Source organism: Megascapheus bottae, chromosome 26 (genome assembly GCF_031878675.1).
Source record: "Megascapheus bottae isolate mThoBot1 chromosome 26, mThoBot2.hap1, whole genome shotgun sequence".
NCBI lineage: Eukaryota > Metazoa > Chordata > Mammalia > Rodentia > Geomyidae > Megascapheus > Megascapheus bottae.
In genome coordinates, this window is record NC_143534.1 from 23,322,152 (window position 1) to 23,348,887 (window position 26,736).

The window sequence follows — 26,736 nt, forward strand, 5'->3', positions numbered from 1 at the left end:
AGTTGAAACCCCTTTTAGTGAAGCAGATGTAGGTGGGGGCTCATACATGCTAGGCAAGTGCTCTACCAGAACATTTTTTTTTTCTTTTACTTTCATTAGGAGATCCTGTGTTTTTGACATTTTGTTTTAGTTGACTTAGGAGATTGTCCTGTCAGGAGATGGAGCACTGCCTTGTTCCTCCTAGCTGGGACAGGTTCAGGTTCTCCAGTTAGACTATACTGACACTCAAGAAGAGGTGATGATGAGAATTCTTTTGTTAGGGTAACTGGCAATCCTGCCCACCTACACTGTTTTCATTGATAGTGCCTATGGATTAGCCAACTAGGATCAAAAGCCCAGTTCCTATGTATCCTACTTTGTTTGCCCTGAAAGAGATTGCCGCTCTTGGAGAAGAGTCATTTTTTGTACTTTTAGTTTCAACTAAGATTCATAAGGCAAAAAAGAGATCCAGAGAGCCGATTGTGTCTTTCCTTTCTGGTTCCTAATGTTCCTGCATTTTTCTTTCCACCTTTCACAGTCATTTTCTGTTTGTTTTATATACAGTCCAGGGATTTTTATTGTATTAGCGTAATAAAGAAAAATACATCTATTCTATCAACTTGGAAGTGGTATGTGGATTTTAAATTTGATAGCTAGTTTCACATTGCCATCATAGAGTTTGCATTTCCTACCAGGAATATTCTAGAGTGCTTGGGTCAGTTTGGAAATTTGTAGAAACAGGAGATTGCTATTAGCTATTTAAAGCCAGCAGGAAGTGGTGGAAGTGCAGGGCACCTCCCCCTCCCCTTCCCCTTTTTCCCCTTCCCTTCTCCCTTCCCTCTTTCTTCCCTTCTTCCTTCCCCTTCCCTTTCTTCCCCCTTCCCTTCCCTTTTCCCTTCTTCCTTCTCCCTTCTCTCTTCCCCCTTCTCCCTTCCCTTCTCCCTTCCCTTCTCCCTTCCCCCTTCCCTTCTCCCTCACCTTTCCCCTTCCCCCTTCCCTTCTCCTTTCTCCCTTCTCTTCCCTTCTCCCTTCTCCCTTCCCTTCTCCCTTCTCCCTTCTCCCTTCCCTTCTCCCTCACCTTTCCCCTTCCCCCTTCTCCTCCTCCCTTCCCTTCCCCCTTCCCCTCTTTACTCTCTTCCTCCCCTCTTCCCTCCTTTCCTTCTTTCCCTTTTCTTGTCCAAGGTTAGCACTCTACCACTTGATCCACAGGTGGTGTTTTGTTTTTTTTTTTGGTGATTAATTGGAGTCTCATGGACTTTTCCTTCTTGGGCTGGCTTTGAACTACAATCTGCAGATCATAGCCTCCTGAGTAGCCTGGATCACATACATGTATGAGCCACTGGTGCCCGACTCAGGCCACCTCCTTTTGGCATAGAGCATAGTGTAGGCAGAAAGGAAGGTGCCATGGCAAAGAGAAAGCATAGATAGATGGAATAACAGTCTGCAGTGCTTCAGGGTTTGGAGCTGGGTGGCGGATCACCAGGCATGAAGACACTTTCACTTAGGTCCCTTGTTCTCTGCTTCCAGAGGATTATGTGAAGATTCCCTCAATTGCAAATGCAGTCCCTATTGTTCTCTGGGCACCTGCCTTGCAACCCCTTTCCATTCTTCACCCAGTAACCCCACTCCTTCCTTTCTTTGTCTCCGTAGGGGAAAAAAAAAAAACCTTATTTCCTCCTTTATGCTTCCTGTCTCTTAGTTAAGCCTAATGTACATGGAATCCCTGGAATGACAGTTGCCTTCCTGGCCTCCTTTTTATTTAGCTGCACATGAATTGGCCAGCAGTTTCTAGACAGCAGTTCTTTTGAACAGTTCTAGAAACTGTTCTGTTGAACAGTATCTCTGTTCAAGAAGAAAACAGGCAAAACCCTGTCTCCAATAGAGCCTAGAGTAGAATAGGACAGTCAGACATAGAAGCAAATAATGTCAGGTGGTGGCAAGTGAGGGAAGCAACATCCTGAGGCCATGAAGGAGGATTATGTAGAGGGTCAGCTGCCTTAGACAAGAACAGGAAGACACTGTGAGAGGACTGCAGCAAGTCAGAAGATTATCAGGATAACAGTCAGGAAGACCCAAAGCCCATGGCTGCATGATCTGGTTTTAATGTTCTGTGAAGGAGTCAGAGAGGAATGTGTCTATGGTCAGGAAAAGCCCAGTCACCTTCAGGGTGTCTGTATTTGACTTCCTGTGGACTTAGAAGTTCCTACATTGATGGTCCTTTCCTCAGTCAGAAGCAGAAAGAAGTGTACCACAAGGTATTTATTTCCAACCCATAGCCCATTACATGGACGCTCCCTCTTCTCTCTCCCTAAATATTGAGACTTGTCCTTGTCCTATGGAAGCTGAGTTTTTGAGCTGTAAAGTTTCCATAGCACAAGGAACATCTGGGCTGCCACTCTGGCCGGGTTATTTGCTAGCCTCTTTCAAGGATGTTAGGTTGGATGCCTATTGGAAGGAATTATAGTAGAGCTTTAAAAGCCTTTCTGCTGCAGTTAGTGTTTTTCCTCCCTCCCTCCGTCCCTCCCCCTTGCCTCCCCTTCTTCCACCCCCCATCCTGGGGCTTGAACTCAGGGCCTGGACACTGCCCTTGGACAGCTTTTGCTCAAGGCTAGTGCTCTGTCACTTGAGCCACAGTACCATTTCTGTCTTTTTCTGTGTATGTGGTACAGAGGAATCAAATCCAGGGCTTAGTGCATGCTAGGCAAGTACTGTACCACTAGGCCACACTCTGAACCCTGCAGTTAGTTTTGTGATTCTAATTTCTTTCCATGGAAAAGTTTTGATACATTGTCTTGGCAGATTACTGGCCAACTTTCAAACCTCTATAAGGAGAGGCTCAGCAATATCTAATCATTTATTGCAATGGAAAATTATCTGAATTTATACAAATAGTTGTTTAAAATACCACTATGGGATGGGATTTCCTACTCTAGGTCCTCAATAGAGTATTGAGAATATTCCACATCAAGCACACTCACCTGTAACTGAACTATGAGTTGTGAATCCACATTACATATGAACCAATCATAAGAAAAGTGAGTTGTGGAATGAGAAATCAATGCTCTCTTTGCCAATAAAAACCATGAAAAGAGCTTTGTGTTAGTATCCACAGACCCAGTTTTCCTAAGAAAGAAGAAGGGACAAGCTAGCATCAAAACAGATGTTTATCTGTTTTTGTCTAGCTTGGAGAAGGGCTCTAGGGAAAGCACAGATGCTATTCTCAGCTCCAGTTACAAGTACAGAAAATAACCAGGCAGATTGGCAAGAGATGCAGAATAGGAGCTAGTGAAAGTATAATGGCAGGAAAGAAAAAAGTATTAATTTATTTCTGTAACCTCTCAGGTAATGAGAAGTATCTCCTTTATTTGTCTAATTATGGAATATAAATCACACACATATGATTTTTTTTTAAAGAAGTGAGGCTTACCATTTGAAATGCTTAGACCTCTCTGACTACTTTAGAAGAAAATCACTTTACTGTAATGTGTATGCAAAAGAATTGGTTAATTGGTAAGTTGGAAATCCTTTGAGCTTCTAGACCTAATTTGTCCATTTGTAAAGAGGGCTGATGATCTTCAAGGTTCATTCTAATTTTGAAATTAAGTTAGTGAGTGGCATTCATGATGAGTTGGTTCATCATCCCCACTCTCCCAACACCTCCCTAGCCCCTCACCAGGATCTCCTTCTAGAGTCTAGGCTGGCCTAGAACTGATACAGTGATTCTATTCCTTCATCCTCCCAGCGGCTAGAATCTCAAGGATTTGCCACCATGCCTGGCAAATACCTTCTGTTCTAGTGCAGAATCTTTTTTTTTTTTTTAGTTTTTAAATTTCTTGTCAGTCCTGGCCTTGAACTCAGGGCCTGGGCACTGTCCTTTGAGCTTTCTCAAGGCTAATACTCTACTGTTTGAGTGACAGCACCGCTTCTGGCTTTTTTTTAATGTATGTGGTACCAAGGAATTGAACCCAGGGCTTCATGCCTGGTAGGCAAGCACTCTACCATGGAAGCTACTCTTGCCCTAAAGTTTTTATTATTTATTTATTTTGGGTTTTTTTTTGGGGGGGGGTCATGGAGCACTCAGTCTGGGCACTGTCCCTGAGCTCTTCAGCTCAAGACTACGGCCCTACCCTTGAGCCAACCTCCACTTCCTGCTTTCTAGAGTTTAATTGGAGATCAGAGTCTCATGTATTTTCAGGCTTGGGCTGGCTTTGAACCTTGATCCCCAGATCTCAGCTGCATGAGTAGCTAGGATTACAGGCATGAACCACCGCTCACAGCAAGTTTTTTAATTTTTAATTTTTTAGAACCTAACAGACTCCTGTTCAAATATGGTTTCCTATTATAGCTGATAATCTTACACATTTCCGTAAGTCTCATTTTCCATTTGCAAGAACTTGAGCCAGGTATGGTGGCCTATGGCCTGGAGACTCAAGATTAATTCTGGGCAAGAAAAGTGTGTAAAGACCCTGTCTTAATCAGTAAAAAGCTAGACACTATAGCATATTCATTTTTTATATGGGAAGTGTAAATTTTTGGGAAAGATCATAAATATAGGCCTGCCTGGGGAATCCCTTCCCCCAAACCTTACTATTAAATAACAAAAGTTAGAAAGGGCTAGAGTATACAAGTGCCATAGTAAATTCTTCTACCACCAAAGGGGGAAAATACAGAATTTCCTTGTAGTCCCATTAGGATTTAATAATTTCTATTGACTGAACAGATCAACACATACCTTGTTAAAATTGTGAGCCAGTTAAAGGTAAAATGGGAATGAAGACAAGAGGACTTTTCAAATGAGCAAAGTGCTGAATTAAAAAAAAACAAAACTCCATATGAAATTTTAGATTGCCTCTTCTATTTCTTTAAAGAATGCCATTGGGATATTGATGGGTATTGTGTTGAATTTGTAGGTAGCCCTTGGCAAAATTGTCATTTTCACAATGTTGATTCTTCCAATCCAGGAGCATGGGAGGTTTTTCCATTTCCTTAATTCTGCTTTAATTTCCTTTTTTAGGGTTTTAAAGTTTTCATCAAAAAGGTTCTTTACATTCTTAGTTAAGCTAATTCCTAGGTACTTTATTTTCTTTGAGGCTATTGCAAAAGGAATTGCTTTCCTGATTAAAGACCCCATATAGCAAAAACACTTCTTAGCAGAAAGAACAGCGCCGGAGGAATTTCAATTCCAAACTTTAGACTCTATTACAGAGCTATAATTATCAAAACAGCTTGGTACTGGCACAAGAACAGGCCTGAAGACCAATGGAATAGAACTGAGGACCCAGATATTAAACCACAGACCTATAGCCACCTAATCTTTGACAAGGGAGCCAAAAAAATAGAATGGAAGAAAGACAGCCTCTTCAACAAGTTGTGCTGGCAGAACTGGTTAAGCACCTGCAGAAAACTAAAGTTGGATCCTTCTTTGTCACCCTGCACTAGAATGAACTCCAAATGGATCAAAGACCTGGAGGTAAAAGCTGACACACTGAAAACTTTACAAGAAGAAATAGGAGATACACTAGGCCTCCTTGGCACAGGTCGAAACTTTCTTAATAAGGACCAAGAATCACAACAAATCAGAGAAAGGCTGGATAAGTGGGACTGCATTAAACTGCAGAGCTTTTGTATGGCAAAGGACATAGCTAGTAAATTAATTAGGAAGCCTACAGAATGGGAGAAGATCTTCACCAACCCAAACAACGGACAAAGGCCTCATATCTAAAATATATCAACAGCTCAGAAAATTGAATCACTCCAAAACGAATCTCCAAAGTAACCAACATCCCATTAAAAAATGGGCCAAAGACTTAAAGAGAGTCATCTCAGAAGAAGAAATAAAAATGGCCTATAGACACATGAAATGCTCAACATCTCTGGTCATAAAACAAATGCAAATCAAAACAACTCTAAGATTCCACCTCACTCCAGTTAGAATGGCCAGGATCAAGAAAACTAATAACAACAGATGCTGGAGGGGATGTGGCCAGGAGGGATCACTACTACACTGTTGGTGGGAGTGCAAACTTGTTCAGCCACTATGGAAAGCAATATGGCAGTGCCTCAAAAGGCTAAACATAGAGCTCCCCTATGACCCAGCAATTCCACTACTTGGCATTTACCCAACCATCCAGAAACTAGTGCATACTAAATCCACTAGCACAACAATGTTCATTGCAGCATTATTCACCATAGCAAAAATAATGGAACCAACCTAGATGTCCCTCATTTGATGAGTGGATCAACAAGTTGTGGTATTTGTACACAATGGAATTCTATGCTGCTGTCAGAAAAAACGACATCACCCCATTTATTAGGAAATGGAAAGTCTTAGAAAAAATCATATTAAGTGAAGTAAGCCAGACTCAAAGGAACATAGGCTCAATGGTTTCCCTCATTTGTCATAATCAGTAGAAACCTTGGGCTCTACTAGCAGAGATCTGCAATAGAGCAAAACCTTGATACATAAGGCCATATAGTATGAAGCTAATTGAAAGGACCTCCAGGATATAGAAACAAAAGCCATATAACGAATGATTGTTGTCCTTAATTTACTGTGTTGTCTCTCATCTCCTTTGCTGTCCCTTGGTTATCTCATATTGTTACAGTATCTCACTTTGTTATCTGATATATTGGATTTATTTGTATTTGGTTATTTGAAATTGGATAGGGAAGGGGGGAAAACCAAGATGGGGGGGGTGGAAGGGAGGGTAATGGGAACCAAGACATGTGAACGGGTATCAATATATGTGAATTAATGTAACTTCTATCTGGCAAATATCATGTAACCCTTTTATTAATTACAATAAAAAATATATAAAAAAAACCCAAAACTGATGTTTGGATTAAAAAAATGCCTCTTTTGAGTATTTGAAATTTTGAGTGGGGGCATTTAGCATTGGAGGGTAAGAAACTCTTGAATAAATGACATATCTCCATATTTTAGGGAAAATGAATGGTATACTTAGCCAGGAACAAGTGGCTCATAGTTGTAATCCTACTCAAGAGGTTAAGATCTGAGGATTTGAGTTCAAAGCCAGCTTAGGCCAACAAACCCATGATACTTTTTATTTTTTTTTCCAGTCCTGGGGCTAGACTCAGGCCTGGGTACTGTTTTTGGACACATTTTGCTTAAGTCTAGTGCTCTGCCACTTGAGCCACAGCACCATTTCCAGTTTTTTCTGTATGTGTGGTAACCAAGGAATTGAAACTGGGTCCTGGTGCATGCTAGGCGAGCTTTTTACCACTAGACTATGCTCCTGGCCCAAACCTATGGGACTCTTTTTGCTGTTTAGCCAACAGAAAGCTGGAACTGGAAATTCAGCTCACTTGATGAGTGCCAACCGTGAGTGGGAGCTCTGAGTTCAAGTTTGAAAGAAAGGGAGAGTAATGGTATTTTAAACCTTTAGTTTTTAAAAAGGTACATACGGTTGTTTCCTAAAGTTTCTTATGCTATTTCTGGACAGCAGTTATAATTAATGTAGCTGGGTACAGGTGGCTCATGCCTATAATTGTAGCTAGTTAGGAGGCTGAGTTCTGAAGATTGAGTTTCAGACCTACCCTAGGCAGGAAAGTTCATGATACTCTTAACATCCAGTTGACCATCAGAAAATTGGTATAGTAGCATTATGGGTCAAAGTGGTAATGAGTTGGCCTTGAGTGTAAAAGCTCAGGCTCTTAATTTAAGCCTCAGAATTGATGGAAGGAAGGAGAGAGAGAGAGAAAAAATGAACAAAAAATTATTTAGAGGGTGACTTTGGAGGGTGATGTTAGAGACAGGAGTGAACAAAAAATATGAGACAGTTCTGAAAGTAGTCATAGCATCTATGCTTCCCTTTTCTTCTATACCTCTTCAAAATTAAATTACCATGGTCATTTTAGTCATTCTGTATTCCTTGAAGAGTGATAACATCTATACTCCCATCTACCTAGATAGTTTCCAGACATAAAAATACGGTGTTGATGTAGTTGAACCCAGAGCTCATTGGACTTTGGTGGGACAGTTCACACAGTTTCTCTTTTACCTGTTCAGTTCTGCTGTTGTTCAGAAGCAACCCTAGGGAAAGATGGAAAGGAATGGGTCTGCTTGTGCTCCAGCTAAACTTCACTTATAAAACCAGTGGCTCTAGGTGTATATACCCCACCCCCACATTCCAGACCTTTTCATGCTTTTCCTGTAACTAAATCTTTCCTGCACATCTTCAAAATGCAGCTTCTTCCAGTAATGAAAGACTCCTTTCTATTAGATCTAGATTTTGAACATTTGAGTTTAAGAATAGTTTCAGTGATGATACTTACCAGTGAGAAGAAACCAAACTTAAAGACAGCTTACAGAAAACCATGCAGGGTTATCCTGCAGCAAACATGATGAAGCTTGAAGTTGATTCCAAAGCAGAATGACATAACAGCACACAAATAACTTTAGTCCTTAGACTACTTCTGATACTGTGCCCCTTCATAATTGGGGCTGTTAATTGTGTCATAAGGTAGTCTGACTTTAAGCTGAAATATGTCTGCATTTCATGTGGTGTCACTATTTTCAGGCCTGTCTTTTCACACATCATCTCCTATTACCAGTGTTCCCAGGAAGCTCTTTAAGAATAGCTACTCTTATTCCTGTTATATTGCCGTGGGCATAAGGCTTTGAAAAATAATGTGATTTTTTTTTCTTCAGCTGAGAGTACCACAGTTGCCCATTTACTCTCTGCATTAGCAGCCATTTCAATCTGTCTGAAATGTGAAAGCAGGGCCCTTTAAGGAATCACAATGAGGCCAATGTGGTTTGAGAGAAAATCTGTAGCACTGACAGGTGTCTTGGCCTCTTTGCTTCTGAATACAGTCTTGTTTTACAGTGTTGTAGAATGAAGCCATTGTAAGCTGAGAACAAGTTGGCTTTTAAACTATTAGCAAAGAAGCAGAAGTAACTTTCTTTGAAAGTACTCTCACTTTAGAAGGAACAGTAACACAACAAGTAAAGCATTCCCAGATGTTGGATGTTTATAGCCTGAGAGGGTGTGTCTATTTTTCTCTGTCTATTGCATTGTGTGTCGTGTGTGTGTGTGTGTGTGTGTGTGTGTGTGTGTGTGTGTGTGTGGCGCCAGTCCTGGGGCTTGAACTCAGAGCCTGGACACAGTCCCTTGGGCTTTCTCGAGGCTAGCACTCTACTACTTGAGCCACAATACCACTTCCAGCTTTTTCTGTGTATATGACAGGAATGGAACCCAGGGCTTCGTGCATGTACTCTACCATACTAACGGCCATACTAACGGCCTCTCTCTCTCCTTTTTTTTTTTTTAGTGTTTTATGAATACGACTTTAGCTTAGAAATTCTTTTTTAAATGGAAAAAGGCATTTGATTATTAACATTAATTTGATAGTCAATTCCAGTATATATTATTTTGAGGTGTAGATAAATGTCTTTAATAAAGTTAATTTATGTTAAATACATTTTGTTTTGTGTGTGTGGAGGGTGGGGGTGGTCATGGGTCTTGAACTCAGCCTGAGCACTGTCTCTGAGCTCGCTCAAGGCTACTGCCCTAGTCTTGAACTAAGCCCTACTTCCCGTTTTCTAGAGGTTAATTGGAGATAGGAGTCTCAAGTTGTTTTGTGCTCGGGCTGGCTTTGAACCTTGATCCTCAGATCTCAGCCTCCTGAGTAGCTAGGATTACAGGCATGAGCTGCTGTGCCCAGCTAAGCACACTTTTTTTTTTTTTTTGCCAGTCTTGGGGCTTGAACTCAGGGCCTGAGCACTGTCCTTGGGCTTTTTTCTCAAGGTTAGTATTCTGCCACTTAAGCCATAGAACTATTTCTGGCTTTTTCTATGTATGTGGTACTGAGGAATCGAACCTGGGTCTTCATGAATGCTAGGCAAGCACTCTACCACTAGGCCAAACTCCCGGCCTATACACACTTTTTATTCTTTGTTGTTGTTGTTGTTGTTTTTTCACCAGTCCTGGGCTTGAGTTCAGGGCCTGAGCACTGTCCTTGGACTTTCTCAAGGCTAGAGCTCTACCACTTGAGCCTCAGCACCACTTCCGGCTTTTTTCTATGTATGTGGTACCGAGGAATCGAACCCGGGTCTTCATGCATGCTAGGCAAGCACTTTAACCACTAGGCCAAACTCCTGGCCCACACTTTTTATTCTTAAAGTGTTTCTATGAAAAACAAATTTGGCTTTGTGATCTAAGATTATTTTCCTTAGTAGAGTGATCAATATTATACAAGAATAAGTGAAAAGATGAGTTTACATATATAATTTTACATAAGATGGTGAAATAATGTTAAAGAAGTTAGATGTATTTTTTAAAATTTGAAATCTGGGAAAAGCAGTAGAACAAGTGTTCCTTGGGCATAATTTATGCCAGGTAATAGAATGTTGACATCACTTGTAATGTATGAGGTGATGTGTCAAGGTCTGATGCCCATTAAGGACTCCAGTGGAATGGAACATTGCTTAAATGGTTCAGAGGTGATTAATAAGTTGGATGCAGAGACTGCATGTCAGATGAGCTGTTTGAGGACCACTGGAGAATGAAAGCGTGCCTAGGATTAGTGTAAACAAGATGTAACTAAAGTGGGTACACATGAGAAGATGAGCATAATAAACAAGCCTTTGGAGTGAAAAAAGGAGTGTAGGACAGGACTGCTTGAGCAACTGTAGAGAAAGGCTGCTGATACTTAGGGGTGGTGCATGAATAAGCACATTAGTTAGGTGAATGTTGAAGATGAATATATACAGGTACTATAAATTAAGGAGCTGGATCAGGGATTAGTTAAGTAGCTTTGAGCATTGATCTTAGAACTTTAACAAAAACAATGAGTCATTGAAAGAACATTAAATTAATTAAAGTTAATTAGACATCACACACGTACCTGATGTGTTTGGCACCTTAGTCTTATGTGAGTCAGGCTATTATATGGTTCTATAATTAAATGATGATAAAATCATAAGACCAGAGATGTATATAAATTTCATGGAAGTGATTTGCGGGCAGTTACAGAGGTCTGCTGTTAGGACTTGACATTTAAAAATAATTTTAAAAGACAAGTAGGCTGGGTGCTAGTGGCTCACACCTCTAATACTCAGGAGTGTCAGATCTGAGGATTGCGGTTCAAAGCCAGCTGAGGCAGAAAAGTCCCTGTGAGACTCTTTATTTCCAATTAACCACTCAAAAACTGGAAGTGGAGCTGTGGCTCAAGTAATAGAGCATTAGCCTTGAGTACAAAGAGGCTCAGGGCCAATGCCTAGGCGCTGAGTTCAGTCCCCCAGTTTAAAAAAAAAAAAAAAAGTCAAGTAGTTTCCTTGTAGAGCAAGGACGTTTTAGCTGATTTAGAAATACAGAGCTTTGACCAAAATATAATATTTACCAGATTGTTCATTTTAAAAGAATTAAACTGAATAATAGTAGCAACAAAATGCATAGGTTTAATTTATAGCTTGCCTCACAAAAGCAGAACTGATTACTCACATTTTAATTTACTAGTTCAATAGAATATGTCCCTAACATTTCTAGTAATGAAGGTACTGTCAGTGTACATATCAATAATTTTTTTTTTTTACTAGTCTTGGGCTTGAGCTCAGGGCCTGAGCACTATCCTTGGGCTTCTCAAGGCTAGAACTCTATCATTTGAGCCACAGCACCATTTCTGCCTTTTTTCTATGTATGTGGTACCGAGGAATCGAGCCCAGGTTTTTGTGTACTCTAGGCAAGCACTCTACCACTAGGCCAAACTCCCAGCCTCAATATTAATAATTTAATAGGAATAAAGATGACAAACTTCCACTTGATTTATAGTATAGCTCAATCATATTTATATGTATGACCTAAAGGATCTACATTTATAATACTATCCTTCATCTAAATATAATAATCTCTACTTAGTTCTACTCTGTTCAGACTTCTTATCCTTATTATTCTCACCAATCTCTTAAAAGCTAAGACTGTACTATGATAAGCAACTTACAAATAAGAACTCACTCCTCAAACTCATATGTTTGTATTAAATATTACTAAAATATGGGAAAATACCTTTTAAATTTAATTCTCTATCTTTTTAAATACTTGATCACACTATTATTAATACTTTAATCCCAAATAGCTCCAGTTTACATGACTGTCTTTTTTTGGTCCACTGTGGGGCTTGAACTCTTGGCTTGGGTGTTGTCCCTGAGCTCTTCAGCTCAAAGCTACCTCCTTATTCTTAGGCCTGGGCGTTGTCCCTGAACTCTTAAACTCAAGGATACTGTCCTACCCCTTAAGCCACAGTGCCACTCCCGGTTTTCTAGTAGCAGATTGGAGATAAGAGTCTCTGACTTTAGTGCCTGGGCTGGCTTTGAACCTCGATCCTCAGATTTTCAGCCTCCTGAGTAGCTAGGATTGCGGGTGTGAGCCCAGTATGACTGTCTTTTTAGAAATTCCTCCTCTGAAAAGGGTTTTGAGTACACAACGGACCAGTGTTTATAAAACATTAAACATATGGGAAAGCCCTACAGAAGTCTGTTAACAAAACAAAAAGTAATTTTCATTGCTGTTATAATACAGAACTTATTTTTTCTGAGGATAAAATGTTTTATACCTGAAATAAATAAATATTTTATTTCTCAAAAACAGAGGTTTGAAGCAACATGATGTATTGTGGAAGAGAGGGGGGGAGGGAGATTTTGTCATGTTTGGAATATATAATAGTCGTATATAATGAATTTAAGGGGTACTCACAGACATGTCAGCCCTTCTGATGATATATGGTGGGAAGTATGGGGTACAGGGTATGATCTGATTTGATTTATTTCATCTATATTTCATATAGCTGTAAACTTTTGACAAATTAAATTAGGCTTATGTTTTAAAAAGATGATCATGATGCAAATGGCTCACACTTAGAAGGCTAGTATCTTAGGATCATAGTACAAAGCCAGCCGGGGCAGGAAAGTCTGTGAGGCTCATCTCTAGCCACTAAAGAGCCAGAAGTGGTGGTGTGGTTCAAGTGGTAGATTGCTAGCCTTGAGTAATTTATAAGGGACAGCTCTTAGGCCCTGAGCTCAAGCCTCAGTACCTGCACATACACAGAAAAAATGTTGGTAAAGCTTTTTGGAGAATGGCTTTGGGTGGAGGAGATAAAATGTACAGAGGTCTAGCTGGGAGTGTGGCCTAGTGGTGGAGTGCTCTCCTAGCATGCATGAAGCCCTGAATTTGATTCCTCCATGCCACATATACAGAAAAAGCTAGAAGTGATGCTGTGGCTCAAGGGTAGAACGCTAGCCTTAAGAAATTCCAAGGATAGTGCCCAGGCCCTGAGTTCAATCCCCACAACTGGAAAAAAAAAAAAAAACCAAAAACTATGGAGCGGTAAGTTAGGGGAGGATATTGAATAGTTTGAATGACAGAGGTCAGCCTGTAACAACTTAGAGATTATGGAAGTAGTGATGCAAGGAACTTCTAAACACCACATTCCAGGCATCTCCTCTGCTTCTTTTTCTGTTAGGCACAGCAACCAATCAAATAGAGGAGTTGGAAAGTTGCTCAGAGAGAATGACCAGAGGAGGGGTGGAATGCCGGAAAACTAGGAGTTTGTTAGGGCTGGAATGTGCTGTCAGGTTTGGAACTAGAATGCACTTGACCTAGGAAAAGAAGAGCTTCAGGTTGTAGCAAGGAAACTGAGGCCATGTTTTGAGGCTGCTTTGGAACTAGGAAATAGGAAGTAAGAAATTTACTTTTCCTACAGCTTGACTGGAGAGAGCGTTGTTAATGGAAACCACCAACAGAAAGAAAGAATAGAGTATGTTTATAGGGATAGCAAGTTAAAATATTTCCATGGTATAGACTTACTGATACATATATTATTATTATTTATTTATTTATTTTTTGTCAGTCCTGGTCTTGGGCTCAGGGCCTGAGTACCATCCTTGGGTTTTCTCAAGGCTAAGGCTCTACCACCTGAGCCACAGTACCACTTCTGGCTTTTTTCTATGTATGTGGTACCAAGGAATCGAATCCAGGTCTTCGTGCATGCTAGGCAAGCACTCTACCACTAGGCCAAACTCCTGGCCCCTAATACATATTCTTTATCATGTCATTGGGAAGAATTCAAGCTTTAAAAAAAGTTAGAACTTTGGGAAGTGGGGCTGTGGCTCCAGGGGTAGGGTGGTAGTCTTGAGCCGAAGAGCTCAGGGACAGCGCCCAGGCCCTGAGTTCAAGCCCCATTACCCACAAAAACAAAAAGTTAGAACTTTGCCAGGCACAGTGGCTCACACCTATAATCCTAGCTACTCATGATGCTGAGATCAGAAGATCAAGGTTCAAAGTCAGCCCAGGCACAAAAGGACCTGAGACTCTCATCTCCAGTAACCTCTAGAAAACGGGAAGTGGGGCTTGGCTCAAGGGGAGAGCTGTAGTCTTGAGCTGAAGAGCTCAGGGATAGCTCAAGGCTACCACCATAACCCTTGAGCTACAGCCTTACTGCTGGTTTTCTAGAGAGGTTAATTGGAGATAAGACTCTCTCAGTCCTTAGTGCCTGGGCTGGCTTTGAACTGGAAATCCTCAGATCTCAGCCTACTGAGTAACTAGGATTACAGGCGTGAGCCACTACACCAAGCTAGTACAGTACTTTTATCAGTCACAATGTGGCTGATTTCACAAAGTGAGATTAAAAAGCCAGCGAAGTTCAAAAAGTCTTCTTTTCAAAATGCTTACACAGTAAATAGGGTGCTAGCAATCCATGCCTATCATCTTGCTGTGACAGAAAGCCTAAAATAGTTAGGATTGCTCTGTTGGCACATGGCTGGGCAGGAATAAAAACCTGCCTGAATCTATCCTGAACATCAAAACCCAGGAAATGATAAGGACATCTGCTCAGCCATGTTCATCTCTGCACTATTCACAATAGCCAGGCGATGGAAACAATCCAGATGCCCTACTGTAGATGAATGGATACAAAAAATGTGGTATAGATCTACAATGGAATTCTACGTAGGCAACAGACAAGATAAAATAATGGCATTCTCAAGGAAGTGGATGAATCTAGAGCAAATCACGTTGAGTGAGACGAGTCAAGACCAAAGGAACAAAAGGCGCACGGTATCCTTAGTGTGTGGCTATTAGATCCAAAAAGCACAAGAGTGAGGACTCATTATTCGCGTACCCAATGCTATGGACATGGTATTGGAAATATAAACACAACTGCATGGACATAAAAATTTGTGACTCTATAGACATAATGTTTTAATACATAGATTAATATGTATCGATGACATACAAACCTTCAGTCTAATTTCAATTATGTTCTAAAATCTAAGTGCCAGTGATTGTATATAGAGATTCCCTTCTTGAATACTTATTTGTTAAATATATCATTTGAAATATGATGTAAAAATGTTAATAAATTCTTTAATTTAAAAAAACCCTGCTTGAAAAATAACCAGTATAAGTTCCAGTTAGCCATCAAAAAGGCAGGAAATGGAGCGGTGGCTTACGTGGTATAGTGTTAGTACTGAGCATTAAAAACTCAAGGACAGTACCTGGGCTCTGAGTTTAACCCCCAGGACTAGCACCAAAACCACAACAATACAAAATATAGCTAGAGGCATGGCTCAGTGGTTTCATGTCTGCCAGGCATGCTGAGCTCAAAGCCTAGTACCATTAAAAATACACTTATATGTCAAATAAACACCAGAATCTTCTATTGATTGAGATGCCAAACAAAGATGCTCACTTGAGCCACAGCTCCACTTCTGGCTTTTCTGTGATTAATTGGAGATAAGAGTCTCTGAATTTTTCCTGCCCAAGTTGACTGAATCATGGTCCTCAGATCTCAGCCTAAATATAGAACATTTTATCTTACCTAATGTTACTTGTTTAAAATTACTTGATCTCTAGAACACATTTATGAACAAGACTCATTCTTTCATTATTTTCCTCCTTTTAGGAAAAGTGTGGCAATATATACTTGCTAGATACTGTGCGTTTTACTACTGAACAAGAATGTAAGCTCTGTTTCAGGAGCTGCTTCCCTTCCTGACAGGGTCTTTGTGGACAGCAATTCTTTAGTACCATCTTCCTGTTACAGGTTCTACGGAGCCAAGAGAAACAGGACTGACAGTGCTGGGTTCTTTTTTCTACTTCAATTCCTTGTGGGATCTGTAAGATTAGATGACATCCCAAGGCTGTCCATTTCTCTGTATTCTGCTGAGAGATAAAGGGTAGGATTTAGTTGTAAACAGTCTCTTTTGACAGTTTCAAAATTGCATTATTAACTTACTGTGTTCCAAAGTTAACTCTCAAATTTCCTATTTGCTTTAATAATTATTATATGTTTGTTCACATGTATTTTAAACAACTGATATACGTTTAAAGAAGGCTGCTTTCATTTGTGCCTCAGAAAGACAGGCAGCATTGTCAGTGAACATGTGAAGAATCAGGGAATTTTGTTTATATTTCAGGGAAATATAACTCTGGTTCTGAGCAGTGGTGATAATGACTCATTATCATTGTTATTTTTAACGCTTTTAGGTTGTACCTATAAAATTCCATTTGTTAAGTCAAATATGGTGTCCTGAATGCAATATCAATAAAATCTTAATTTCTAGGATTTCAAGCGGTTTGAAACATTATTTAGTAGCATTATCATATCAGCCATTTTGAAGTGTCTATAAATAACTCATGCACAACATTTCTGCCCTGAAATATACTAGAAATAATGAGCCTATTGAATGTTTGGGGATTTTGGAATTTATATGTTTCTGTTCACTGGTTTGCTCAAATTTGTTTGGTGAAGGTTGATTATCTGTGTGTGGGCTGTAATTTTGATTGACCACAAATTCTTTGATGCTGACAAACAGGAAAACAAATTTCAACCAAAATGTGTAGGTGTATTCCTGGTACTTTCTGTGACAGAAGTACTTAAGAACCTGCATTGACTGCTCTCATTTTCAGCTCCTGGGAATGCTTGTTCTGAGCTGCCTTATTCTATTGACACTTGTGGCTAGTACCTCTAACTGTGGGAAGCCACATAGTCCCTTCCCTTCCCTTTTTTGTGTTAGTCCTGAGGCTTGAACTCACTGTCCCTGAGCTTTTTTTGCTCAAGGCTAATAGTCTAGCACTCTACCATTAGAGCTTTACTCCACTTCTAGCTTTTTTTGTGTGGTTAATTGGAGATAAGAGTCTCAAGGACTTAACTACCCAGGCTGGGTTCAAGCTGTGATCCTCAGATCTCAGCTTCTTTTGGGTAGCTAGAATTATAGGTGTAAGCCATTGTTGCCTAGCCCGTATGTATGTATGTATGTATGTATGTATGTATGTATGTATGCATGCATGCATGCATGCATGTATGTATGTATGTATGTATGTATGTATGTATGTATGTATGTATTTAAAGTAGTTGTAGGGCCAGGAGTTTGGCCTAGCGGTAGAGTGCTTGCCTAGCATGCATGAAGACCCAGGTTCTATTCCTCGGTACCACATACATGCAAAAAAGCTGAAGTGGTGCTGAGGCTCAAGTGATAGAGCGCTAGCCTTGAGAAAGTCCAAGGATAGTGCTCAGGCCCTGAGCTCAAGTCCAAGACTGGCCCCCCCCCCCCCAAAAAAGTAGTTTTATAAGGAAGTTATAATTCCAGACGTCAGATTATAAGTACTTATTGATCAGTGTCACCCCTTTCATCTCTCTCCCCCATTTTCATTCCCATCGTCAAGTTATGTAGTTCAATTCTTACATAATATACATTGACTAGAATGACTGCCTTTGATGGAAATCATTGCATTGTGTTAAACCATCCTGAGCTTGGTGGTAACTGGTAAACAAGCAGCAAAGCCTCTGCCATATAGGTTTTACATGTTCATAGAGGAAAGAAAGGAAGAAAAAGAAAAAAGGAGATTAAAACCTCCCAAAACAAAGGAGAAATTAAAGGGTAAGAACGTAGGAAACTAGACCATTTGAGTTGGAATACATACTCCATCACATACTAGCTGAATGACTTTGCGTAAGTTCTTTAAATTCTCCATCTCTGTATCTTGCCCGTGTGTGTGTGTGTGTGTGTGTGTGTGTGTGTGTGTGTGTGTACGTGTGTACGTGTGTACGTGTGTATATGTACACATACGTGTACAGGGTGCGGATGGGATCCAGGGCCTCACTCATGCAAGGTAGGTGCTATATCATTGAGGTTCAAATGCAGATAATAACGAGTTGCATGAAATGATACTATACAGAAAATTATTTTTTAAATGTGTTTGTATTGGAATTAATAGAAGGGTTACATTATATTTGCCAGATAGACCGTGTATTACTTAACAGACATTGCTACCCCTTCTCATGTTTTTATCCCCATTTCCCTCCTCCCATCCCCTCCCCTCATCTTGTTTTCCCCTTTCCCTATCCTATTTCAAATAAACTAATAAACATATATACAATATATCAGATAACAAGGTAAGATACTGTAACAATATGAGATAACCAAAGGACAACAAAAGAGATGAGAAATAACATAGTACATTAAGAACAGCATTTACACATTATATGGCTCTTGTTTCTATACCCTGGAGGTTCTTTCATTTAGCCTCATTCTATATGGCCCTATGTATCTAGGTTTTGCCCTATTGTAAACTCTGCTAGGAGAGACTAGGAGAGACAAAGGTTTATACTAATTATGACAAATGAGGGAAACCATTTCACACATTATATAGTATCTCTCTAATAATGTCCAGTTTATTACCATTATCATTTTCCTCCTTACCCATAGGTAATTAAGAAGTTAAGTAATGCCAAAATATCCTTTTCTAAGCAATGTTATAACTAGAGAAGAGTAGACCATTGATTTTTTAAAAATAACATCCATTTCCGGAGTTGCTGTTTATCACATGCCAAGTATTTCCTTCTCACTAGAAAATGAGCAAATATAAAGGAATGATACAGGGTTTACCAAGACTTCAATATTTTCAAAAGCTTACATGATATATCTTGAGATAAAGGAATTGAGTAAAATCTTATGTCCTGATTTGTTTTGACTAAAAAGAAGTATGTGGTTTTCATTTCTCCCCACCTCTGTCTCTGTCTCTGTTTTATACAGAAAATTCTTACAAGAGAAGCTGACATGTAGCTGTAGCCACTATGTTAAGTATTAATGCTGTTGCTTATGTAAAGTAACATTATGGTTATATTATGATTATGTTATTCTTAAGCAAGATGACATTTTGGCAGAAACATGAAGAATTTAGGAGAATGATCCTTTTGGCTCATGCCAACTCTTCCCTTAAATGTCCACGGGGCAGTTTTTCCAGCCTGTGCCCACTGTGGGATCTTCACATCATTGTAAATTTGGAGAAGACCACATTATGTTCAGTTTTGAGGGGAATTGGAATAATCCACAGCCAAGGCACCAAGAGCAGAAGCACATATAGCCACTGTGTTAGGTATTATGATGTTGCTTATGTCTAATAATATGTTTAGAATCTTGTGGGTGACTCATCCAAGCAGGCTTGCTTGTGTGTGGAGGGAAAGGCTTGCCTCTGAGATTGAGAGTCCTAAACTAGGAGACAGGAAGCCATCAGGGAGCCTAAGAAAGAGCTGAAACAGACACAGACACAACCGACAGCCTGAGAAGAAATGAGAGAAATGTTTCAAGGAGTTAGAAATTCCTCTTACTGTAAGGAGTAGGCAAGGATTGAGATTTGGCCATGCAGGGCTAGGGATTGAAGAAAGGGAGCCTTGCTGACAAGGGAAGCAGGAAGCTGGAGTGGGGTTGATGGGAAGGAAAATAGGAAATGCAGGAGTGAGTTTGAGAGGGGTAAAGATCCTACTGCAGAGGGAAGCTGGCCTGGGGAAGTACACCTAGAAGCCTGAGGCAGGAGGGTACCTTCCTGCCTTCTGTTTCCTTCACTAGACTGGCAGTAAGGTGACAATGCCATGGTGTGTGCAAGGCTGGATGAAGGAGAGGAGTGGGAATTCAGCAAATGGAGAAAAGGTATTTGGCACCACATTTAAGGGGCTTGTCAGGAATTTAAAGTCGAAATAGGCAGCAGCATTTTCCTTCAGCTGTATGTGACTGGATAGGGCAAACATAGTATGGGCGAAGAGTTAATTTATTCTGTGGGATTTGGCAGGAGCTCTCTGGGCAGATCCAGAGCAGCGTAATAGTAACTGCACAGGGAACACTTGCATGATGAGCTCTCACCTTTAGATTACATCAAAGAGCCTGAGTACAGCAAGGTTGAGGGATCATAAAAAGATAATAGGATCACTATAGCCTGAATATCCTTTTCTCATAGCTTAGGGAAGCTTAGGGAAGGAAGTGATTCAGATTTTGGACCCCTCTCCCCCTAAGTATTTGTATTAGCTTTCCTCATCGAGAATTTCTTATCTAAAAATCCAAAATATAAAACTTTTTGAATGCCAACACTTAAAACCTTTTGAGTTTTGGAGCATTTTGGAACTTGGAGTTAGGGAATGATTGTGGTTGGTTGAAGAACTGTTGGGGCTGAGATAATAGAGGAATTGAGCTGGGAAGGTAGAAAGTGAGGTCACAGAGAGAAGGTTTGCTCAGCTTGGAGTAGATGGAATCCAGGTCCCAGAGAACCAGGAGGCCCAGGAAATAGAAGGCAAAGCAAGCACTTAACCTCTGTCTTTTAAATCACTGGGAATTATGACAACTAAATAGTATGGGAGAAATACTGGCTTATGGGTGGGTGCCAGGGAAGAGGTTGAGGGCATTAAAGCTGCAGGGGCAGTAAAGATTAAGGATAAAGAGCAGACATAGCAAGTTCACAGAGAGGAAGAGAACAGAGTATGAAGAATTTATTAATAAGGCTATGTAATGGTCTTACTGCCATGTAATGGGCATGAGTTGCAGAAGCTTTGTACAGCAGTTCTGGAGATTGAAAGATGACATGTGGTGCCTTCTTGTCTTTTTTTGAGCTAACTGAGCTAGTAAGGATTGAAAAGTCATTCCTACTGGTAGGGAGACCATTGTGTACTGGGAGGGGTTCTTGTTTCTGAATATTGCAAGCAGAGCCCTGGAGAAAGGGCAGAATTCCTGTGACTTGTTTGTTTGTTTTTTTTTTTTTTTTTTTTGTCAGTCCTTAGGGCTTGAACCCAGCGCCTGGGCACTGTCATTGAGTTTTCTCAAGGCTAGCGCTCTACTGGTTGATCCATAGCACTACTTCCGGCTTTTTCTGTGTATGTGGTACCAAGGAATTGGGCCTAGGGCTTCATGTATGCTAGCAGGCACTCTACCACTAGGCCACATTCCCAGCCCTGACTTGTTTTTTTTTCCTACTGCATCTTGTTAGCAACACCTACATTCTAGAGGAAGCTATTTTTATGGCTTGTTTTTTCTCTGTCCTCTGTATTAGAGAGTGCTACTAAGAGAAGTGGGTTAGAAGCCCAGGGCACCATTGCCTATGGCTTGGGAGAGACTATGTTCTCTTGGACAGCTTTAAGAAAGTTAGGAGGAACCTTACTGATAACATTCTTTGGTTTTAAAATTAAACCATACTCCACTAGTTTATTAAAATGTTGAACAAGTATCATAGTCATCCATTTCTTTAGTTTTTAAAAGTTTATAACTATTTCACATTGAAGCCAAATTCTGTACTTCATGCAGTTCATGGCTCTTTGAGTACTGTGCAGAAAAAACATGTATTTCTTAGCATGAAAGAGATAAAGGTTTTAACACCTAGAGTTAGTATGTTTATATAAAACACAAAATCATTTTCTGCTTTCTTTCCACAGAAATGAAATAGATGTTGAGAGATGGAAGGGAGGAAAGTGATTTACACCACTGTGGGATTGCTTAGCTGTTGGGTGAAGGTACTCGGCTTAGTGGGCCAAATAATACAGAGCTTACTGTGTTACTACAGTTTTTGTGCAAGTACTTGAAAAGCTATACATTCACTAAGTTCCTACATACCAGAATCAGTGGGTTATTTTCTATTTCTTCTTAAAATAGCCAGGAGATCAGTGGTCGCAGATGGTTTTCATGCCAGAGTACGGCTAGACTACAGTTGATCTTTTAGTAAGGTTCAGTTCTGAAAGGTTCTTATCAGGGTTGGCTAGATTGGAGGGAGAATATTATGTGGGTTGTCAATCAATGTTGACTCACCTTATAGTTTTTACCAACCCAGGAATAGGCTTGTTAGCTCAGGGCAAGCTTAATACTCTTGTCTTTAGTCTCTTCTTCCCCCCTCTCTCTGCCCCCCCCCCAATTCAGAAGGTATGTAATACCAAACACCAAGAAGCAGAACGTGCATGCCTCTGCATATCTGGCAATTGGCATTGCCCTTCCTGTATGGCAGTAATATTGGGGCTGGTAGTGAGTGAGTTGTCTGCTAATCATCTTTGCTTATAATTTTACCTCACCTCCACATCCTAAGGAAGTGTTTGATAAGACTATCTTTTCTAATAACTTAGTGGTTTAATATTATGTGCTAATCTTCTGTTTGTAAGATTACTGAACTTTTTCTTAGTCATACATGAATAAATGTAGAGAGCAAAGGAAAGGGTACTGTAACATTTGTCCTTTTAAGGGCCAAGAAGAGAGAGTAATAAAGAAGCATGTTGAACATGAAGCTGTTGGTTGTGACAATGAGAATCTCCTCCTGTAACAGTCAGTGTGGAATTCCTTATTTGAGACTTCTGCGGGTTTGAACAGTTACTGCAGGTGTTAGCTTGTTTTATGAAGAGGACTAGTTTGTTGATCTCCAGTTACATGGAGCAGAAATGATAAGCAAAATAAAGACTTCACTCCTAGTCACATACTGAACCAGGTTGAGGTGTGTGTGTGTGCTATTAAATAAGTAATATTGGTTTGATCATTTTTAAACAAAACATAGCTCTGCTTATCTTAAAGTGAGACATTTCCTATTAGAGGTTAATAATTTAACCTTCGTTGAATTGTATTTTCATTTATACATATATAAGTCATAGCCTTGACTTTGCTAGGCATGCATTCAACCATTTGAACCATGCCTCCAGACTTCGTCTTGTCTGGTCTTGTCTCATTTCATCTTTTTCTTGTTGTCCTGTTTTTATTTTCTTTTCAGGGAAGGGGCTTTATAGCTTGCTTTTCAGAAGGTATCTCATGCTAACTTTTGCTTTTTTTTTTTTTTTTTGCCAGTCCTGAGCTTGAGCTCAGGGCCTGAGCGCTGTCCTTGGACTTTCTCAAGGCTAGAGCTCTACCCCTTGAGCCTCAGCACCATTTCCGGCTTTTTTCTATGTATGTGGTACCAAGGAATTGAACCCGGGTCTTTGTTCTTGAGATTTGAAAATTTAAAACTGTGTATTTGTATACTAAAAATGAAAGGTTATGGGATTTTTCTCAATTTTGATGTGAAATATAGTAGTCATTTTTTCTCATAGAGGGTATGAAGACCCTCCAAGATATCATAAAACTGGAGAGCACAAGACACTATCTGTCTTGTCACATGAACATATCAATATATATTGAATTTTGCATTACAATTGACAACATTTATTAATAATAAGATAGAATGTGGCTGGGAAGGTTGCTTAGTGGTAGAGTGCTTGCCTAGCATGCATGAAGCCCCTGGGTTCCATTCCTCAGTACCACATAAACAGAGAAGGTTGGAAGTCAAATGGTAGAGTGCAGCCTTGAGCAAAAGAAGCTTAGGGACAGTACCAATACCCTGAGTTTAAGCCCCAGGAAGGCAAAAAAAAAAAAAAAAAAAAAGTATACTGGTATACTCTAGTAGTTTGGTGAAGATAGGCCCCCCCCCCAAAAAAAAACCCCTAAAATATCTAATTGTATTAAGCTTACACTGGTTGAATATGGTATATGTGTGTGTGGGGGGACTATTGTCTGCCTATTAGAGAAAAATTGGAAAATAAAAGCAAAGAAGTAAACAAGCTTTTGTGCTTGTTTCATACAAAAAGAACTATTGTCTGCATTTATATGTAAGTTCTTCTAATGTGTTTAAAAGCTGAATTTAAAACAAAACCATTTCTACCAATGAAAATTGAACAAGGAAATTTGTTGAATTGGGGAGTGGAAGGAGATGGGAAAATACAGAAGAAATGAGATTGGTTGGAATATATTGTAAATGTTTGGAAATGTAACAATGGAGTCTTCTAAAATACTAGTAAAATAATAACCAAGCTCTCCCTACTTATATAATACTCCAGCATGGTGATGTTGTATGTCAAATTTTTATCTTTTTCACTTAGCATGATCAGAAATGCTTCCTCAGTTGTAAATTGTGAAACTATTTATTTAAGAATTACAGCTGCCTTAAACTTGTCATCTAGGTATTTAATCCCTTATCATTGGACATTTAGGATATCTGCTGTTTTCTTTCTTTCCTGCTATAAATAACACAGTAGTGAACATTTTGATACCTAAAACCTTGCCTGCAATGCACATCTCTCAGTAAGGTGGATTCCCAAGAGCAGAATTCATGACTGCCAAATTTCAGATGCAGTCTCTAAAGTTGCTATATAAGTACATGATGTTTTTAGAATTATGAAAATCACTTACCAGATATCTAAGTTTGATTAACAGTTGATAGGTTTATTTTGGATTTTTTCAGGTTATTTTTTCCTTTCAAGAGACTTTGCCCTTTTCATATAATGAGTGATTGTTGTTCTTAATGTACTATGCTATCTCTCATCTCTTTTGCTGTCCCTTGGTTATTTCATATTGTTATAGTATTTCACCTTGTTATCTGATATATTGGATATATGTGTATTTGGTTATTTGAAATTGGATAGGGAAGGTGAGGGGCAGGTGTGGGGGGAGGGAAATGGGGACCAAGACATGAGAAAGGGTATCAATGTTTGTGAAGTAATGCACCTTCTATCTGGTGAATATAATGTATCCTTTCTATTAATTACAATAAAAATATATGGAGGGAAAAAGAGATTATGCACTTTTAAGAATGTTTCAATTAATAGATGTTAAGAGAATTCTAAGACTCCCTCTACTGTTTATTTGTGTTTATGGGGCTCTGAAATAGAAACACACATACAGTTCAGTCTCAGTTAAAACTGAGACCCATTGCATATCTAAAATATATTTTATATGGACTAGAAACATGGTTTACTGGTAGGGTGCTCGCCTAGCATGTGCAACGCCCCTGGTTCTATTCCTCGGTACCACATAGACAGAAAAAACCGGAAGTGGTGCTGTGGCTCAATTGGTAGAGTGCCAGCCTTGAAAAAGCTCAAGGACAGTGCCCAGAGCCTAAGTTCAAGCCCCAGGGCTGCCCCCCCAATATATCATATGTATCTGTCTGGGACTGCAGCCATAACATTACTAAGCCTGAAAATATGAACTGTGTGTTCTGGCATTTGCCTGTCTTTGGCTTGCTTGTTGAATGGCCCACCTTAAATAGATCTGCCAGGGTACTAGTCAGAGTAATCAGAGTCAGTATACTTCGGGGGAACTGGTACAATTTACAAAAGAGCCATGCCTTTCATAAAGTCTTAAAACATGATGTGAGCAACTAGGAGATAGTAGTTCTCAGGAAACCTGAGATAGCTGAAAATGGATGGAGTGATCTTTTCTACTGGACACAGTGAGCATTGAAGGCTTTCATTTCAATGGACTCGCTTCTACTTTCCCAATTAAGGAAGAATGTGCATTTCTCTCCTCACCAGGTGCAACTGTCACTAAAGTCAGAACCAATTGCTATGGTTATTCTGGAGACTATAAGTCTCTTGATGACATGGTACAGTTCCACTCACTTTTTAGGTAAAAACTGTTTATCAGAAATCTCTTCTGAATTAATTTGTTCTCATTCATATAGAAGTCAAAGAATCTGACCTGTGTTTTTTATTGTAGAAGGGAATTTTAATCAGATACATTCCTCAGCAAATATTTTTTGAGGTGGAGTGGCATTCTGTGAAGTCTTATTCTGGGTTCTGAAGCTTCAGCAGTGAACAAAATAGAGAAGTCTCTTCAGAGATTACATCCTTGTTGTGAGGGTGGGGGCAAGGAATTTGAAGACAAGCAAAATGTGTATCATTGCCTTCTCTGTCTTTTCCTTGAATAGGCTCAGCTGTCTAGAATGCAGAGCTGTGTGGTGGCCACCCTGAGTCATATTCCCCAATGTTCCTTGTGCTCCTTTCACAAATATACCCCTCAGGTTTCTTTGCCTTAGGTCTCCTCAGAAAGAGCAAAGGCACCCTTCTTTCAATTCTTATTGATAAAAGCAGAAAATGGACAGGGGAGAGTGAATGTTGGCAGCAGATAGGAAGGGAGGAGATTGGAAAGTCAAATCTGATAAGCAGAAATTACTTAGGTTATTGAGGACCTCTGGCCATATTGAAGACAAGCACGTGGGGTAAGCTCATTATATTCTGTGAAACAAAGCTTTAGCTCAGAAGAGTGTAGAACAGATGGAATTTGCGCAGGCAGGATTCCTCAGTGGAATCCAATGAGAAGGGAGTATGAAAGTCCAAGAGCTTCTAGGGGTGAAGCTGCTGCTGGGAAGATGTTGAGTACAATGTACAAATGAGATAGTTTGATAGGAGATGCAAGTAGTAGACTGAACCACTCCGGGCCAAACAAGAAAGGCTGGGTAGACGGACCTGCCCTTAACTACTTCTACCAGCTTAGCCCTCTGTGAGCTGATCCTTTCATGTCATTGTGATTAGCCTGGATACTAAGGGATGGATAAATATTTAATTACTAGTTGCTTAATCAGACAGGTACTGGTTGTGCAACTACTTGAAAACCTTTATATTACGTATGGTCTTCTGTATAGGACATTGCATGCTAAGTCTAGAAGGCATAACTACTAGTTTCTGGGTGATTTCTGG

At 39.9% G+C, this 26,736-nt stretch overlaps 1 protein-coding gene across 6 annotated transcripts in view; it reads left to right on the forward strand.

Annotated features, from left to right (window-relative positions):
- The window catches only part of Ccny (cyclin Y), a 189,685-nt gene that overhangs the window by 105,022 nt on the left and 57,927 nt on the right, over nucleotides 1-26,736 (forward strand). Inside the window, exons 1-2 of one of the 6 annotated variants that reach the window (XM_090319150.1) lie at nucleotides 19,444-19,606; nucleotides 19,844-19,924. The exons of 4 other annotated variants lie outside the window; for them this stretch is intronic. In XM_090319150.1, coding sequence (XP_090175276.1) covers nucleotides 19,867-19,924 — 58 coding nt within the window. In that variant the 5' untranslated portion in view covers nucleotides 19,444-19,606; nucleotides 19,844-19,866. Of the gene's footprint in view, nucleotides 1-19,443; nucleotides 19,607-19,843; nucleotides 19,925-26,736 lie in introns of those variants that run through there. One more of the 6 variants, XM_090319151.1, reaches the window with a different exon arrangement.